Source organism: Argentina anserina, chromosome 4, assembly GCF_933775445.1.
Source record: "Argentina anserina chromosome 4, drPotAnse1.1, whole genome shotgun sequence".
Taxonomy (NCBI): Eukaryota; Viridiplantae; Streptophyta; class Magnoliopsida; order Rosales; family Rosaceae; genus Argentina; species Argentina anserina.
This window is the reverse complement of record NC_065875.1, coordinates 23,400,110-23,419,542: the sequence shown is the minus strand read 5'-3', so window position 1 is coordinate 23,419,542 and position 19,433 is coordinate 23,400,110. Positions and strand designations below refer to the sequence as shown.

General features: G+C 36.8%; 3 protein-coding genes across 5 annotated transcripts; 2 read left to right on the top strand and 1 right to left on the bottom strand.

Moving 5' to 3' along the window:
• Positions 1-640: 640 nt before the first annotated feature.
• Positions 641-6,687, top strand: LOC126791582 (choline/ethanolaminephosphotransferase 1). Of its 2 annotated transcripts, none has more exons than XM_050518055.1 (20): positions 641-777; positions 1,165-1,343; positions 1,732-1,752; positions 1,852-1,902; positions 2,788-2,865; positions 2,993-3,068; positions 3,158-3,180; positions 3,280-3,380; positions 3,638-3,732; positions 3,860-3,928; positions 4,209-4,278; positions 4,735-4,798; positions 4,881-4,921; positions 5,025-5,109; positions 5,286-5,348; positions 5,549-5,607; positions 5,712-5,764; positions 5,921-5,993; positions 6,237-6,317; positions 6,420-6,687. In XM_050518055.1, the coding sequence occupies exons 2-19, from the start codon at positions 1,335-1,337 to the stop codon at positions 6,256-6,258; spliced, it is 1,053 nt and encodes a 350-aa protein (XP_050374012.1). In that variant the 5' UTR covers positions 641-777; positions 1,165-1,334; the 3' UTR covers positions 6,259-6,317; positions 6,420-6,687. The 2 variants fall into 2 exon arrangements, with proteins under 2 accessions (XP_050374012.1, XP_050374013.1); XM_050518056.1 differs by lacking the exon at positions 641-777 and adding an exon at positions 852-939.
• Positions 6,688-6,867: 180 nt separating this feature from the next.
• On the bottom strand, positions 6,868-9,175 carry LOC126791228 (uncharacterized). Of its 2 annotated transcripts, none has more exons than XM_050517645.1 (8): positions 8,802-9,175; positions 8,436-8,516; positions 8,294-8,353; positions 7,830-7,873; positions 7,658-7,700; positions 7,483-7,554; positions 7,298-7,399; positions 6,868-7,226 (listed from the first exon to the last, which is right to left on the bottom strand). In XM_050517645.1, exons 1-8 carry the CDS (start codon positions 9,162-9,164, stop codon positions 7,107-7,109), a joined length of 885 nt encoding a protein of 294 aa, XP_050373602.1. In that variant the 5' UTR covers positions 9,165-9,175; the 3' UTR covers positions 6,868-7,106. The 2 variants fall into 2 exon arrangements, with proteins under 2 accessions (XP_050373602.1, XP_050373603.1); XM_050517646.1 differs by having other exon boundaries at positions 7,830-7,890; positions 8,802-8,949.
• A 6,980-nt stretch (positions 9,176-16,155) lies between these two features.
• On the top strand, positions 16,156-17,690 carry LOC126791084 (uncharacterized). Its single transcript, XM_050517488.1, has one exon. It carries the CDS (start codon positions 16,220-16,222, stop codon positions 17,474-17,476), a length of 1,257 nt encoding a protein of 418 aa, XP_050373445.1. The 5' UTR covers positions 16,156-16,219; the 3' UTR covers positions 17,477-17,690.
• Positions 17,691-19,433: the final 1,743 nt, after the last annotated feature.

The window sequence follows — 19,433 nt, the reverse complement described above, 5'->3', positions numbered from 1 at the left end:
ACACTACCAGTCCCCCAAGTTCCTATGCAAAAGAGGGGAGTGATCGGATGGAAAGAAACGTGCGCAATGATGCGAGGTCCCGGATAGACCATATAAGGAGATACATATGGTCCCGGGGGAGGACTGAAGTAAAGATACATAAGCGAATGTTACAATCTGGGCGAACATGTGGCGGCGTATACGATGTGTGTAACATGTGTGGTCATGATGGGGCGCATGCACCTGCCAGGGTGGAGAGGTAGAAGCCGAGATATGGAGTGTAAGTACTCGACCGAGTGGCTCAAAATAGAAACCGCTCCGGGGAGCGTGCACACTCGTTGCGATTGGTTTGAAAAGGTGTCGGGGTACCATGTTTGGTTTGAAAAGGTGTCGGGGCACCATGTTTGGAGTTTATTTGGGTTTTGGCAACCTTTGGGGACTAACATGTGGGTGCTAGATGACCCGTGGAGAATAAACCGCGGGGAGCAACCACATAAACCAACCGCCCGTGGAGAGAGTGATCATTAACGGAGTGTAAGTCAAGTAAACATGTAAAGTAGCAACAGAGGCAACATATACCGGAGTAAAATAAAAGAAGGAAGTCATGGAAATATGATAATAGGGGACCCCAAAAAGTTTGGACATTTTATTCCAATCCCTTCTGTGTTTGTAAATCGGAAAAGAAACAACTTTCTTTATCTGTTTTGTTATTTAGGGCGGGACGCGGGAGAATAAAACACAATAGAAATATCACCTTTTCTTTCTTCTTCTTTGTTCGTTTGCGGTCGAAGAACAAGGGTAAATCTACATCCTTTTTCCTTTATTACTTTTCGGTTCTACTGTCGTAGACTTCTCTGATCTGTTAAGTTTTCGTTTCACTTGTGTCTTTATGTTTTTAGATCCATTCATAGTATCTCCTCACTCCCAGTTTATTCGGAAGAGAAGAAACTGATCTTTTGGGTGCTTTTTCATACTCTAAAAGCTCTCAAAGTTTGAATCTTCATTCGTTTTAGTTGTAAAATACCTATTGGTTGTGATCTCTTTGTGTTTCTAGCATTACCCAGATGTTTAAATGTGCTTTTGTTGCAGAAATTGGAATTGGTGTGAGTTTTTGAGGATTTTTGTAATGATGGGGTTGTGTTCTGATGCTTGTATTGAGTTGTTTCAGTTCAATTTACTGTGCAGGTTGTTGTGTGAAGTGAAAAGTAAGAGCTTGATTTGGAAGACATGGGATATATTGGTCAACATGGTGTGAATGCTTTGCTTAAGTACAAGTATAGTGGTGTGGATCACTCTTTGGTCTCCAAATATGTCTTGAATCCCTTCTGGACGCGCTTTGTTAACTTCTTTCCACTATGGATGCCGTAAGTTGATGCCTGGTTTTTGTTTCAGTTATGAGTGTTTTTGTTTAGCTAGTTTGCATCTCATAGGCAAGACTTTAAGTTAGCACCTGTAGTGCCCAGCAGCGTGTGCTGTTAAAGATGTGAGCTTTCGGTTGCATTTTGTGAGTGCATTTGTGTATCTGATTCAGTTGCAGACTTGCAGCTATTAGCTTAGGAGTTGTAATGATACCGGTCTCATTAATTCAGGGTCTTTACACATATGTCTGATTACTATCATTTGGTCAAGAAGTCTCACATTGCCTGTTTATTTGATTATAGAACGTAAGTACGTAACCATGTTTCTATCCTTTTTCTGAGCTTGCTAATCTTTTTCTTTTCCTTTGGTTGCCACGCGTATTCACAACTTGAGCTCATTTTCAGGCCCAACATGGTAGGGTCTTTACTTCCAACTGTTTATGTTGCTTCCGTTTGAGTTTTGGTAACCATCATTCTGCATTTCTGTTATTGCTGATGTTTTATTTTCTGCCAGATAACACTTACAGGGTTCATGTTCTTGTCCACATCTGCGCTGCTCGGCTACGTAAGTAAAACTTTATTATGATGTATTCATGTTTATTTATATATCTTGGACGCATTTGTGTGGCTTCCTCGTCCATAATGCTAATCGTAACTTAAGCGTCTACACTATTCTATGTTTACTTTTACTATTATTGTTGGTGTTAAATACATTTCCTCTAGTTGCTGAATGCATGATCTGTAGAATACTAATGCTATCACTAGGTATATTGCCCGCGCTCTGCTGCGGGGTTTCTACCACTTAAAATTTATCAGTAAGTGGAGTAAATGAAGCAAAACACAGAGGTAGTTAGATTTGCAAAAATAACTCATCCCTTTAAAGGAAGAAAAGTTGCAATTAGATATTAGTGTTTTTTTTAAAGAATAAATGTGTAGTGATTACTTAAAACATTATTATATATGGCTTCACTATTGTATGGCTAACTAAATTGTAGTTATACACAAAAACGGTGTAGTCAATTACATACTGGAGTAACATCAAAAACTCTGCATCTGAAATGTATCCAACCACCATGCTGTTATCATCAAAACCTCTTCAGTTCATTAGGTCCTCTTGCTCATTTGTACATAACGGCCTGCCCAACCATCTTCCCTTAAACATCTTGTCCATTAAAATTACACAGCATACAATCTCCCATTCTCCAATTCACAAAAAATGTCTAAGAACTGGTTTAAGTGGAGAGGAGAGAGCAACCAGAGAAATGGAAGAACCGAGAGGGAAGAATGAGGCCAACAAAAAGAAAGAACTAAAGAAACGCCTAGTGGCAGTCAAGTAAATAAGCCCCAAAACAGGGTTAGTCCCGTACGGCCTTATGAACAGTGGATCAACAAATAATATGTAGTAAATTTACTGAACCCCCACGAACTATGTGGTGTTGTTTTCTGCCAGATATATTCACCAAGATTGGATTCAGCTCCTCCTAGATGGGTCAATTTAGCTCATGGGTTGCTACTTTTTCTATACCAGGTTTGCTTAAACAATTGAACTTATGTACATTGTGTGCCTTGTGTTGTATATTTGCCTTTTTTGTGTACATTTGGAGTTTTCCAATTTTGTGATTGCCTGCTGACTTGGCACTTTTCAATTATATAAGACCTTTGACGCTGTTGATGGGAAACAAGCGAGACGTACCAATTCCTCTAGTCCACTAGGCGAACTGTTTGACCATGGTAATTTACTTTTTTAGTCTTCTCTGTCCATTCACTATGTACTATAACAGTTCGAGATGGATGACTTATATTTTGAACTTTTTTTGCAGGATGTGATGCGCTTGCATGTGCGGTGTGTTTATTCATCTATCTTATCACTTCACAACCTGAAAATTTCATTTCTTGTTGTTTTTATCTATATGCAACTTCATCTGCCTATGGTTTTGTTTAGCTTGAAGCTTTGGCCTTTGGGAGCACTGCAATGAGTGGAATGAATACTTTCTGGTTCTGGGTGATTTCAGCTGTTCCATTTTACTTTGCAACATGGGAGCAGTGAGTTGCCTAACTGAATTTAATTTATATTTAGTTAATAGATTTCTAGCAATATGATTGATGTTTACCATGATTCTCATGTCATAATGATTGCTGTTCTTATTGAAAAGTTGTACTCCGCCCTTTTTTCTGGGATTGGGATGTTGGTTGATTCAATATGCTCTAATAGAATGTTTGTGTGATTCATACTGAATAATATTTAATTTGAAAATCAGATGATTTCCTATCAGTACTGATATTTGAATTTTTCGATCCAGTTATTTTACCAATACCCTAATACTTCCAGTCTTGAATGGGCCCACAGAGGGTCTCATGCTGATATATTTGACTCATTGTTTCACAGCACTTGTTGGTATAAGCCTACTCTTGTTTTGCTATTCTCTACGAATAAATTTGGAAGTTTCTTTTTTAATTGAAACCTTAGGAATTCACTTCTCTCAGATTTTATGTATTAAATGTTGTACATTTCTACTTTGCAGGTTCTGAGTGGTGGGCTCAACCATTTGGAAAGTCTTTGCCTCTTCTGAGTTGGATCCCTTTTCTAAGTGGTAAGACCAAATTTAGTTGATAACCTACCAATTTAATATCTGTCATCAAACACATGCATGGGTATCCTCATGAGGCCTGGTCTGGATGCTACCGTGAAATTTATTTGTACTCCTCTAGATATAACTTGGTCATCTCTCATCACCTAGATGATATACTTTTTTAAAAATATATATATTTTACTTATCCAGCTATCATCAAGTCAGAAGTGTTTTGTCTCTGTCTCTTTTCTGATTATTTTACAGCAGTTTGTTTAAACTTTATTCTTTTGCTGTTTATCAGAAATTACAATGTCCAATGCTGTGTTGTTGCTAATGATAGCTTTTGCTGTTATCCCAACAGTAACAATCAAGTGAGTAGCCATCATTCTCTGAAACTTTATTATTATGTCATTCATGTATAACATTTTCTTGTTTCTTCTTTCCTTTTACAATATTCTTAACTGTCGATGGGTACGGTCTGACATTACAACTCATGTTAACTCGTGTTTGTTTGTCCATTCTGTTTGGAGCCTGTAATTTGATACCATGCTTCTAAGAATGTAGTTGCATGTGCTAAAGTTTCAGAAGCAGGGCCAGTATAATTGCCAACGTGTATTATTCTCATGGTCAAATTAATATCTCTAATTCTCTGCTATATATATCTATAACACCAATCTGCTGTGCATTTATGCAAAATATGTCCCAAGTGCCTTTATATAATGCCTCCCCTCCGTAAATTCTTATGAAGTGTGGGATCTGATATGTACACTTTTCAATGGTCATGTGAAGACCAGTTAGACCTTACGTGCTTGCATGCTTTTATGCAGTGTTATGAATGTGTATAAGGTCGTTCAGGCTAAGAAAGGCAGCATGCTATTGGCACTGGCAATGGTAATGTTATTATCTTGTGTTTCTCATACATTGTTTCTTGATACCCAATAGGCATAATGTTTTTCTGATTGTTTTCTCCCAGCTTTATCCATTTGCTGTTCTTTTGGGAGTAGTTTTGGGATGGTACGTCTCACTCCTTTTGTTGCCTTGTCAACCTTAGATTTTTCTTTTGAAAAAAGAGAAATTAAATTAGTGGAATAATGATGATGTATATACCTATCTTCAGGGATTACTTGTCACCAGCAGGCATCATGAAGAACTATCCACATTTAGTCATAATGGGAACCGGGCTTGCTTTTGGGTACCTTGTGGTAAGATATTTGTCTCCTTATAACCCAGTTGGAGTTTCTCCTTTTATTCATCTTAAATTGGATTGCTATGTTTGCCACTTTGGAAGTCCTATATTCCTATCTACGCGATTTAAGCAGCATCTGAATGATCCAGTCTGTATATAGAATTGCCATTGAAGGAAAGCTTGTTTTTGCAGGGAAGAATGATTCTTGCTCACTTGTGTGATGAGCCGAAGGGCTTGAAAACTGGAATGTGCATGGTATGTACTATATCTTATGTCAAGACTCTAATTGTGTATTCTACTTTTGCATACAACGTGGTAGTATCATGCCTTTCTCCTTTTATTATTATTATTTTCACGGGGAGGGATACATTTTGTCATTTCAGGCCAAGTTTTATTCATTCCGATGAAATACTTGACCAGATTGGTACTAACTCTAATATTCATCAATTGTACAGTCATTGTTGTATCTCCCATTTGCCATTGCAAATGCACTCACAGCTAGACTGAATGATGGGTATGTTTTATTTGACATTAATATCTCATGTCTAAGTAGAAATGTTATTCTTATGTTCTTGATCCTGATGTGTCTCATCTTTTGAACTTCTTCACCTATTGTAGCATCCCATTGGTTGATGACAGTTTGGTTCTCCTTGGTTACTGTGCATTTACAGGTATGATAATCCTTTTGTTGCTATATGTGGAAAAACATATTTACCCTATCTCTTTTACTGATGACATTTTAAAGTTCCATTCTTAATTACTATCCTTCAAATCTGTTATATTGTTATCATGACATTTTGTTGAATATTTCTTTTTTCTCCAAACAGTGACACTCTATCTTCACTTTGCAACATCAGTCATTCATGAAATAACGACAGCCTTGGGAATATATTGCTTCAGGTGACTATTTTATTTGAGTACATATGACTCCACTTTGATGGATTTTGCCTCTTATTGTTCCTGTCACACCTATAACTTCATATAATACTCAAACTAATACATCCTAATATCAAAACTGTGGGGTATTATAGCTCATTGTTGACCCTGGACTTTAGATTTCTCCATTCACCTTAATTTCATTGCTTCATGTAGAGGGTCAACTCAACTTATGATCCTAACTATCAATTCATTGTTGGATTACAGGATAACTAGGAAAGAAGCTTGAGTTCTGGTTGTGTTGACTCTTGGGTCTGTTCTCCACCCATTCATTTCCTGCTTTTATATGTAAGTGTAGTTAAATGATTCCTCGCGGAGATGCTTCCTTTTATCTAAGAATTGCTCATGTTGCATTCATTCTCTGATGTTCTAAACTTTTCAATTTGGCAGAAAGCCGAATGATGCAGGCCTAGTGAAGCGACTAATATAGATTTTGTACAACTTTAGTATGGGATGCATTGATCAAGATCGAATTTATTTTCATTGTACTGTTGTACCAGATTACGTTGTTGGCTTTCAGAATAGATGGAGCTTATAGAACTTATAGCTACGTCTCGTCTTCACTTGTTGATTCGGAATTTGTAAAATAGCAGATTGAACATGGCACACATGCGGCATGCGTCTTTCATAATGTTGGATGGATATGTATTGACCTTCACATCGATTGTTTTCCCCATTACTTCAGTTAGTTTGAAAACCGCAACTGTCGTACACTACCCTAATCTGAAAACAGGAGTCAAGTCCTTGCACCATGCTGCGAGTGACAATACAAGTCGTTGCAAAAGAAAAGAAGCTGCCATGTTCCAAGGGTTAATTCAACGTTTAAAAAAAATCAAGCAGGAAGCAAGACTAAAGGGTATTAATATTATCCCGTACTCAATTGGTACATCAAGTTTTTTGCGTAGTCATGATCAATGATGACTGATGATGGTGCATGAATGATGAGACCACAGTTGGGGATGCTTGCACAATCCTTGTAACCCAAGCCAACACCATCCAAATAATTAACACCAATAAGCCTTTTCTCACTTACAATACATCAATAATTATTTAGTCACACCGACGCTTGTTATATACTTATATTGCCTTCTCCAGCCATCTCGGTAATGTCAAGGATGCTTTCATCCCTAGCCTTGAAAGGAAGGCAGCGTACAAGATGTGCAGCAAGAACGTAAAGCACCCGTTATTTATATAAACCTGTGAAGAAAAGCAAAGCTTCAGTGTCCTAAATTACAGAATCAGGGAGAGTGAATGCGGGTAGTTGATACCAGAATACTAAATATTGCGTATATCGCTTCCATTGATGGAACTGTGTAGATGCCTGCTGCTGTGAAGATGAATGTTAGAGCAGCATGTAAGTTCATGGTAATCTGCAAGCAAAATGGGTACTGTTAAAATTTTTAACTTAAATCATGATGGTGAATATCAGTCAAATATTAGGAGAAGGTATTACCAGAGCAAATAGATTTTCTCTTATCAAGAAAGAAGTGATCAAAACATACACTACAGAACCCAATGCTCGAACCTGCATTTAAATTTGTCATTTTAAACACGTTACAAATGCCAGAGAGAAGGTAAATTGCTTCAATAGATATAATGAATTCATAGAAGCAAGAAGAAAACATTACAGTAGCGCACAACAAAACGGAGACGGTCCAATTCGCTCCTGACCTAAGAAGATGCAAAAGTATACATTAAAACCACTGAGCACAGTTTATGTCATGCATTATAACATTTTAATGTCAAAGAAGTAATCCATAACCACAGTTTAACTTTGAAATAATGTAAAAAGCTTCATACCTCCAAAAACTTCCCATCGTAAAACCAACTAATCCATGCTTAAGCTGCACAAGAGAGATATCTACTAAGCCGGTCAATAATCAATTAGCATGGTAAAACGCAAAGCTTTCATAAGCTAGAAGATATGACTTGAACATAGATACTCTTTCTGATGTAAATAATGAGTAGTGGCTAGTTTTATGACTTTATCATGACTTCATGAGTAGGCCAGTTAACATAAGTTAAGTTTTGGGGTAAATTATGGCCAACCGGTCAGCCAGTTACTGCTCAATAACAATACATAGACAAGTCCAGTACAGTTTTCACGTGTACAATATCAACTGACAATAATATCTACGCAACTACGCAAGTGAAGATTTGAAGACCAACGAGACAATGAGTTTCAACATGAAGTATCAAACAACTGCTCTACATGCCAGTATTCACATTAACAAGCACAGAAAGGGAACAGACAGCACGCTCACCAGATAGGTCAAGGCTTTCAGCGGACCAGACAAGACCAGCAATAGCATAGTCGTTGCTACCTACAAATACAAACACCAATGCAATCACTACAAAGCTTTACAAACCCAACATTATTACAATCTCTAAAGCATGAACACAAACCATAGTTTTCCTTCCAGCTGCAACGCCCCATCTCATCGAGGTGATCACTATCGGCAGCGAAAAGAAGCAACCAAAGTAATTCTGCGCCCAAAAAAAAAACCATTGAAACCAAATGCGCATATCAACTAACCATAACAAAGCCCCCAACACATAGTAAGTAAACAAACTGCAACAAGTTTAAACTTTAATTCCTTTTTAACCAAGTATAGCTTAAAACAGAGTATTATAACCTGTAACTTATACTAACTGCAAAGAAATACTGAAACTAACTTCATGCATACACTCCATAAAGACTAGAGCTTGGTACTTAATTTTGGTTATCTGTAAAAACTGAGATCAACCCAGAATTGAATAGGACCCACAAACCTCAATTCCGAGAGAATTGCTGAGAAAATAGACCAACCCAGTAAGCGCAGCAAACATGGAGCACTCGACCAACGCCAGTGTTTTCCGGTAAACGACGCCGTTTGAGGACAGGTCGTTGAGGTCAGATGAAATTCCGGCTGTGCCCTCCTCATTGCCGAAGAAAAGGGACTGACTTTGTGAAGCTCTCAAGAGTTTGGAGGTGAAGGGTTTGGGGAGTTGAGTTGGGAGAAAGGTGGGGAGGTTGGGTCTGGAGGAAAGGTGGAGTCTTTTGGAGAGTGGAGAAAGGGAAGGGGGAGCGGAGAGAGGGGTGGTTTGGGGATTTGGGAAGGGTGGAATGAGGTGGTGAATTTGCAGTGGAATCATGGGAGCTCTCTCTCAGGGGAGAGAGAGAGAGAGAGAGAGAGAGAGAGAGAGAGTGAGTGGAAATGGGAGAGAGGAGGGAGATTGGGCTAATTGATCAATGAGGTTGCTGGGCCTTACTCGGTTTTGGGCTCCTTTTTTTTTGGGTTCCTTGACATTTCTTTGAATTCTATTTGGTTTATGCACATTTTCTTGCTTGCAATGGATTAATGATGTATAAGACTAACCTTTGACTTGAGAGATGAAAGCTCCATAATTTTTCCACCCGCAGTATTATAGTTCACTACGCGTGTGATTTAGAAAATAAACGGTTACATTTATAGGTGGTTAGATCTATAGAAACGATAAAACAAATATTCGAGATTTAATAGATAACTAAGGAGCATGTTGAATGAAATGGGAAGAATTGAGTCAGATTATTCAAAAACTTCAAATCTACTCTTAATATTAAAGTGCTGGGAGCACATCACATATGCCAAAAGAATCATGTGCCAATCTTGTGCCACTAATAACAACACACTGTGAAATATATAAGTTTATTGGCAATCTTTTTTGTGGATAAAACACAACTTTCACTTAAGTATTTTGGTATAAACAATCAGCCGAATCCATGTATATATTTAAGTAAATTGACCCAAGTCAAGATTCAAGACCCAACATAAGCCCATGACCCAAGATAAAAAAAAAAGCGTGCATATGCATTTCATATCATATAAGATGGCAGACATAGTAATCATATATGTTTCTGGGTTTTTTAATTTCAATTTAATGTTTTGAGTTGTATGCAATTACTTGTGTCGTGGGTTCCCCAGCTAAACACATACTTTCTTTATCAGTTTTAGTAAGGAAAATACATATTCTTTATTTTATGGAGAGTCCTCAAGTCTAAAAGTTAAAAGATACGATTTTTTCTTATTTTATAGAATATTGTCTTTGACAAGATTTTGTTTTCTTTTAATCACTTTGACTTCTCATCTATCATCATGTGGGGTTATTATATGATGTTTGGGGACTTGCATGTGACAACCCATCTCTAATTCAAAAAGACAAAAAGTCAAAAAGTGTTGATATTTCCTTATTTCATAGAATCTTGTCTTGAACAAGATTTTCTTTTCTTGTCTTTGTTATTTCTTTGACATTTCCCTTCAATTGAATGAGAAGTGAAATTGCGTTCAGTTCTAAATAACAACTTTTAGTCTTTAATAGAAAATAAGATATAGAATTCAATTTAAGGCTTAACTGAAAAGAAGAGCACCAAAACCAATTTCCTGCTTTCCCAACTTCAAACAAAAACACCCCCAACTCCAATTCTAAACATATATGACATAAAACCAAAGAAAAAACAATCAGACCATCCAAGCAAACCAATTCTTCCAACTAAATGATCCAAGCAACACTAGAAACCAAAAAAAAAGTAAAACAAACAAAAAAACAACAGAAAATGAACCCTAATTACAATCCCAAATTAAAAATTAAAAATGAATTTCAAATATCAATTGAAAGTAAATCGATCACAACCCCTAACCACTACAACCGAAATGTTAGCAAGACAAAATGTGACCAGATTGAAACTGAAAGGATTATCAAATATGTAATGGTTATACCTATGCAAATTTTCAGGACCATTGTTTCTATAGGTATTCAATTGTTTTTAGATGAATCTCTCTACTCACCTCACATAAAATAAGATGTAGTTGGTCTCTTTAACTTTAGGGTTCTCTATAGTCAATACATTAAATGATTACACATTATTTCTCCCTAAGTGTATTTGGTTTTCAACCATGCACTTAACTCTTTTGTGTCTCTTCTTACAAACTAGGTGTCTTTCTAGTTTGATTTCTTGAGTTGGTTAGGTTGAGCTGATTTAATCAGCTGCTTTTGTAGGCTCTCATAGAGTCTTATCTTTGTCTATAAATAGAGAGTCATGCTCTCTTTCCAACTTGGTTGTTTAGGTTGTTAAAAATTTAGTATTGCATTTTTCTTTTGCTGAGACTTAGTTCCCTTATTCTGTCAATTGTTACTCTAAGTTTTTCATATTATTATAAATCTTAGAGCTGGACAAAAAAACTTTTTTTACAAAAACCCATATCATTTGAACGTGCATTCTTTGTGTGGTATAGATAGTGCAAGCAACCCCGGAAGTGTTCACAACTGAATCAGCTGAGTTGTAGCTGGATTCAAGATTGACGTTTCTGATATATATGCGTGAGTAAACATTTTGAGATAAGAAAGCTGAGTTCTTAGAATGTGTGAGTCGTGACAGGATAGTATCATGGTTAGCTATCCCTCAAGAGTTGTAATCTTGTGAGATGTGTTGAAATGCTTATTGTGAACTAGCTAAGTGTTAGTTGTGTTCGGAGCTGAATTTCTAGTGATTTTTTCATATATAAACATACACTTAGTGGCAGGAGCGATAAAACATGTTGTACACTAGATAGAGTCTAGACATGATAGTATTGCAGTCACCTATCCAAGTTACTATTAATCTTGTATGAAGTGTTGTTTCACATAATGAAAAGTTTTGTTCCTGAGGAGTAAGAGACATGCAATTTTTCTCCGTGATACAAGGTTTCTGTAAGTAAAATCATCTTGATGTTATTTGTTTATTTATGCACTTTTTATGTTCTTAATTCTGCTACACATGATAATACAAACTCTTACTATTTATGAGAGCGAAATTGAACAAAAAAGAGTTCAAGATGAAAGGGTTCGACTCAACTTCTTCCTTTTCCCAGATAGTACTTCTTCTCTTCTTCTTTATGAAACAAACCCAACAACCTATGTTCTCTTTTTCACGCAATACTTTTGGGGATTTAAAGGATTTTCAAATCAAGAAAAAGAAAACAAAGATGACTCCGACTGACTTGCAGTATATGATTTTGCTCTATCCCAAAACCCCGATTCTTGTTTGTTCATGATTTGATTATTGACACAATGGTAAAAATTGGAATTTATCTTGTTAGTTAAAACATCAATTAAACACACACCCGTACTTTAGTTCTTATGCTTGATTTCTGTATTGTATAATAGCAAAAACATGGACTAGAACTTATCATCTGCTCCACAAATCGGCTACATTGCTCTTGCACCGAATACAATGAACTACCTAGACAATATCTTCTGCTAACCAACAGCACAGCTTCTCAATGGACATAACTAATGCTAAGAACGGTGGTGGTAGTAGGAACAATGCCATCATATAGGAACCTAAAACCGAGGGTCTCCTCCCATTAAAGATTGCTTAAGGCTTAGGTTCATACTTAAATATTGAATGTAATATTGTCTTGTATCTTTTCATAGACTACGAATTAGATTCTTAATATTATTGTACCAATACACAAATTCAATAAGCAACTAGGATTGATTACTCGAGTTATCCATGTTGGACTAGTAAAACCTGTGTTCTAAAAAATGGTCTAGGCGGCGTCTAGGCACTAGGAGATCACCCACCGCCACGCTTTTTGCCTCGTCGGCCATCTGTGGCGTTTTGTGAATTAGGCGGCTGCCTAGGCGGTCCTAGGAGGTTATAGGTGGTCATAGGCGGCTCTATTTAGTCCTAAGTGGTCAACCATCATTTTGACATTAAAAAAAACATAAAAGGGGTCGCAACTCTCACTCTTTGTCTATTTTCTGAAAACTGAATCTCATCAACAAAAGAAAATGAAAGAAATATGAATATTAAGTTTGAGTCTGATACTGAATGAGTTAGGAAATAATTTGGAGAGAAAGAAATTGAGATTTAGTATTATTGCATTTATTTCATTATTTATCTTTTTTTCAAATATTTTTTTATAGACTTTCTACTTAAGTTATGTGAATTTAGACTATTTTAAGTATTTTTAAAATTAATATTAAACTCATTATATAATTTTAATTATTTAAATAGTTTAAATATATGTATGAAAATAAATAAATATTTAATAATTTGAAACCGTTTAAGCGCTAGAAAGTAGCTGTCCGTCTGCATAACTCCTTACGTTTTTTAGAACCTTAATTAAAATTATGATTGATGGAAGTCCAATTTTGTTTTAACATATCTATTTTTTTTTTCGTCGTCTGATACGTTAAAAGTTAAAACATAAAACATAGAATAAGTAAATGGGGAATTGAAGAGTAGAAGATTGAGGAAGAAGAGTTTGTCCGCCATGCATAAATTCAACACTGCTCATTCAAAATTCAAAAGCAATAGATTGATTCAACTTTGTATTGTAGGCACAGGGTTGGCACAGGTGATGTGCTCCCCTTAGCTAGGTGCAGGCACATGGCACAGACTGACAGACCAAAGAAAGTGCATGTCAGACAGCAAGCGTGTTCACTTCATAATAATCATCTCTGCAGGTAAACTTGCACTCAATCATTAGCACTGTACACTTTCAAATCAAATTTAAAGCCTTATTATTAGGCCACAGTGCCCTACCTCTCTCTCTTTCTTTCTTCTTCTTCTTCATTCTCAGATCACACTAAATGTTATACAGCCCTACAATTATTGTTAACCTTTCGATCCCAATAACGTTTTAAAACCCAATGAATTAATTGCAAAGCAACAAAATAATTAACGAGCTCGGAGCAATGGAAACACAATGATTACCACACTTCCTCTACAGTTTTTTTTTGGTACAATCACTTCCTCTGTAGTTTAATCCCACATTACATTAAACAAAACATTCTTTTACCAAATAATTGTGTGTGTCACAACTATACACCCCGGATTTGATCGCATGCGTTGGGCGTGCCAACATTGCTATTATGGTCTCTCACCGGACGTGCTTTCTAAAGTTTTCTGGAGTGTTTCTTAGTTCATACTCAAAATGAAAGCGAAGACACGATGAGAGTTCGAGAGAGGAAATAAACACCAAAACCTCTCGAACAAGAGCATGAGACAGAAAACGAAATTAAGTTGACAAAGCTGAAAATGGGAAAACATCGTCAGACGAATGAACGGAGCAGCATGCATGGCACCTGCTGATATGATCCATTGGTATGTTGACAAGTGCTTAAGAGTTGTGTTAATCAGAAATAATTTGTGTGAGATTTCATCAACAGAAAAGAGGTTAGGGGTCCCTTAATTCATGCATATGGTATGAAGGGACTGGAATGCTAATCAATACAGAGAAACAGTAGAAACTCCAAGCCTACACGGCAACTCAAAAGCTCCGATGTGATTTTGCTGGTTTTGTTTGTTTGTTTGATGAAACACAGATGTCACACACAATGTGACGGATGCAAACAACGCATATCATTGTTCTAGTTAGCTTCGCGACTTTACTGTACGTACTCTGTAGTATTGAAAATATAGAGTTATAGACTAGAGATTGTTATAGATCATTTATTGGAGATATCTATAGTCTATACCATGTTAAACAGTACATGTTACTTAATTTCATCTTCCGATTCGATTACTATAGAAAATGGCATGACTAATTGAAGGAAAAGGATTTCGATTTGTTTGTAACCTGATTGGGACGAGACGAGTTGTTCAAGAAACATCTACACCTTGTGATCGAATGGTGTGATACCAAGTGTAAGAGTTAGGAAGATGAACAATAATGTGGGTAAGTTCTCCATCAGATGACTTTATTCATGTTATGGATTGAACGTATAGAAACGACGCCAATAAGTGAATCACTACAAACTCAAAGTCTTCACGGCACGTCAAAAGTTCCGATCAGATTTCTATTGCTGCTTTTGTTTTTGTTTGATGAAACTTTAACCTATTACACAAACTGCGACTGATGCAAAATAACCATCATCATTGTTGTCCTAACCAGCTTTGCGACTTGGGAGAGCGCCATTGGTAGTAGCCTACCATGTTTCAGATGTTCACTCCAGATCTTCCTAGAAATTACGAAGCAGATGATCTCAAAACGGTGGTGGATACTGGGTCGTCAGTGGCAGCTTAATTGAACACATTATCAACGTCCATTTCCCAGTTTGGGAGAGAGTCAGCAACATGAAATTCAGTTGTCGGTGGGACACATGCCTCCATGCACAACAAGAAAACGACATGGTATTAGATTGTGTCTCCATGAATGATGCTAGAATGTCAAAGGGAATTGGACAAACGCAACGCTTGCTTCACTCTTGCCACCACTTCACTTAACCATAACACCATCTGAGTTTCATTTCCTTTTTCATGTGCCGCTGGCTTTTAGAAGTTATGTTGGGCTAGAGATAAATTGTTGGATGATTTGCTTTCAAGAATTGACGTGTGTTACCGATTCATTCCAGCAAGAATAATACTCAAATTTTGTCTAAATATACATAGACATAATGTATTGAGTTTGAAATGTGTATTTTAATCCGTCTTTTATCTCTTTTAATTTGAGAAAACAAAAAAGATAGAAAAGAATGTACATGTAATTTTCGAATTAAAGTGATATTGGCATCAAAAGCAAGGACATGAGGAAAAAGGAAAAGGAGAGGGAGTAAGGAAATCTTGGAGGGCAGAAATGAAGTTGACAAAACAGACGAAAGACTGATGGGATATAAGACCAGATGATGTAATGAGTTTTCTTCTTGAGTGGGGGACTATTTGGGTAGGGGACTATGTAGGTTTGGTTTGGTGGGTCTGATATTTTTCCATTGATGATGATGTACAAATGCACACAGAACCGGTACTAGTAGAATTATGGAGGGTTCTCTTTGATTATCTTCACTGCGTTTACACAAACTTGCTGTAACATTCACTTCCCTACACAATTATGCCCGCAGGAATTAGTGCTGTTCTCGCATCACTCTCTCTCTCTCTCTCTCCCTCTCTTCTCTTCCTTGCTCACACTGTTGGCTGTAAAGCATACGTAAAGTTGACGCCTTCCTTTCATCTATCAATTCAATCACCCTCTCTAAATCTCAATTACTTGAATTCATTCCCAAAGAAAATCTCTTTACTTTATTCAATCATCTAAACCAATTCTTTCCCAAAGCCACATTGTGTTGCGCCTTTCATTTTTAGGATCATAAAAATCTCAAATCTCTGATCCATTTTCATTCTCTCACATTTTTTCTCTTTCTTGAAACTTGATCTTCAAGATTCAAGCTTTCATTCATTCTTTCAAGCCATGAGAGATAGAGGCAAAGCTGTGGAGTTAGCTCACAACTTTGACATGGAGTACTATTGTTCTTCATCTGAAATGCCATGCAACAAACACCCCAACTCTTCTCCCATTGGAATATGTGCTTATTGCTTGAAAGAGCGCCTGGCTCTGCTGGTGTGTTCAGATTGCGGTGAGCAGCGTCTCTCTTCTTGTTCTTGTTCTGAGATCTCATCCTCGTCGAATCGAAACTCATGTGCTGGGGAGGTAGGGAGTGTTGGGAGAGTCTCGTTTCTGATTGAGAATGAGAAGAACGAGGCTTTAGTTTCAAAGCAAAAGATGAAACCCCAAGAGAAAGAGGAGGTTGTTGTGCTGAGGAGGAGCAGCAGCAGCTGTGCTGAGGTCAAGAAAAGTGGGTTTTGGAGATTTGGGAGGTTGTTTAGGAAGAAGAGGTCAGAGAAGGATTGTGGGAACAAAAGTGTTGGAGGCTTTGATGAGAAAAGTGAGATGTGGTTGGTCGATCATGTTGGTGTGTCAAGGTCTAGGTCTCTTTGTAGCTTTAGGGGTGGTAGTTTGTTTGAGTCAGAGGATGGTGGTGATCATCTAATGGTGTCTGGGGCTAGGAGTTCGATCTCAGCTGCTAGGAGTTCCAGTGTCACAGCAGGTATGGTTTTGGATTCTGGAAGAAAGAGTGGGTTTAGTGAGGGAAGGAAAAGTGGGTTTAGTGAAGGGAGGAAGAGTGGTTTCAGTGAAGGGAGGAAGAGTGGTTTTAGTGAAGGAAGGAAGAGTAATTTTAGTGAAGGGAGGAAGAGCGGTTTTGATGGTGAAAAGAAAGATGAAGTCTTGGTTTCTGAATTAGGTAATAATGGTCATGATCAGTTCAAGGGTGTCAAGAAGAGTGATTTTAATGGAGCAACCAAGAGAGTTTTCTCACTCAAAGAGAGTGATTTTAGTAGGTTGGATGAGTCAAGGTTTATTGATTTGCAGCTTGATTACTCAACAGAATCCAAGCCTGATTTGAAGATGGGAACTTTGACAGGATCAGAATCCTTGTTTGGAAGCATGAGGGGTAGTGACTTTGTGGCACATGAATATGGTCCAGGTCAATTTAGAGATGGGATTTTCAGTCATAGTGGTTCTTGTAGAGTTACAGTGAATGAGAGAGGGTTAAAGAGAGGAAGGAAAAGTTTAAAGGGTGGTTGGAAATGGATTTTCAGTCATCATCCGAGCTGGGGATCAAGTACTAGGAGGAAGAAAGATGAAGATATGATGTTCAAAACCTGAGAAAACTGATGGGTCAAAATGACCAAAATTCTCTGTTATCTTCAGCTTTACAGAAATCTTCTGTATGTTATTTTCTGTCTTAATTCGCATTTGTAGTTAGTCACTAGTTACCACATTCACATCACTGCCTCTCTAGTTTTTCTCCTCTTTGTATTTATGTTGCTGTTAGTGAATGTTAAAGAAAATAGCTCATACTAACTGGGATGTTTGCATAGAGTTCAAGTGTTTTGCTTAGGGTATGATTGTGCAAACAGCATTGTACTGAGGAATGAGGATCATAATAATTTTGCTCAGAAAACTATTGTCAGTTTATTTTTCATAGATTGTAACTTGTTGTGAGTATTAGATTCTCATGTATCATGTATGTAAGTTACATGAAGGTGTTCTAAATCCATACAGGGCAAAATTGCAAGGGCCAAAAGGAAAAAAAAACAGTATTATTATTTGAATGCAGTTAGCCTATGCATATATGTCTGAAGTTTTAAAGCTAGAAAAGAGCAAACCCTGCCCTTTTCTTTTTCCCTAATATCATATCAATAAAGGGTAGTAGCCCAGAGATAAAATCTTAGTGAGTACATAAAAGAAAATAAGATCTATAGACTTGCTACTCTAGGAGCCTAAGAAAGGAGATTGGTTTCATCTTTTTCTGCTTGCTACAAACTTGAGTTCAGGACTTTAGGTGATGCTTCATTTTCACTACAAGAGGCTTCTGTAGGAATGTAGGGTTTTGCTTCGCAAACAAGTCTTGTAGACCATGAACTTTATTCCTTACATGTGATATTATTGTCTTTGATACATGCTACAACTTTTGGGATTATCCTCTTCACTGGACCAAAGCCATTAGTTCATTACTCGGGCTTTGAAATTTATGACACGGTTATGTATCCGGAATGGAATTAATATGAAATAGGAATCGGAAATAATGAGAGACGAAATTGAATAATATGGAAGAATAAAAATGAAACTAATTATGATTGTTGTTGTTTACTTACAATAAAGAATCAAAATTAAATTTAAGTTAATTACTAAAATACTATTTTTTACAAATTCAGAGCTTGGACCGGCTTAGATGAAACTAACAATTCTAATTTAGTTTAGGAACACAACTATATCAAAAAGATTCAAGTAACTCGCAAGTAAACATGATGGCAATCAATCAATCCACTGAAGCATAAACAAGAAATCGGTGCCAAATGAGTGTAAACCAATTTCATTTGAAGAAACACACCGCCCTTGCTTCTTGGTATGGAAGATGCCCTGCATATATATTTTACTCGAGTTATATCAAAAGTCACTGAAAAGCAAATCAATCACAGAAGAATCATATTCTAATATTAAACATATTTTAAGAACACATTTAAAATCAACCTCTTGAAACTTCAAATGGTTATGCTAATAACTTTGCAAAGCACTTCCTAAAAAATCCTAGCATTGGTTCAATTCTAACGAGCAAGAAAGAAACTAATTTTCTTTGTGAAACAAACAACCCTCTCAACCTCAAATTAGCAAACCATGAATATGGAAAGTTGAAAACCAACCAATCAAACAAAACAAAACCAAATCAAAAGAAAGGAGAAAAATTGAAAATTTCATAAGCCATGTTGACCCTTTTACACAATGCATAGTTGGCATTCAGCCCCAAAATAGTAAAATGCAGAAGTAGAACACAAAAATAGCATTAGATAACTATTAATAGTATAAAACTACTGGATATTAGAGAAAACCATAATGTTAATGCCAAATATCAAGAACAAGGAAATAACCACATGGCTTAGAGTTGCTTTATTGTACTGTTAGGGTGGAGTATGAGAATGGAGGCACAAATATCTTACATAATGGCTATTGTGTGGCCACAATCGTGATGTTGGTACATTTGGAAAGGCTTGTAACATGACAATACTGATAATAGATAAAAGAGGAAGTCAAAATGGCTTTTGTATCTAATGCATGAGAAGGT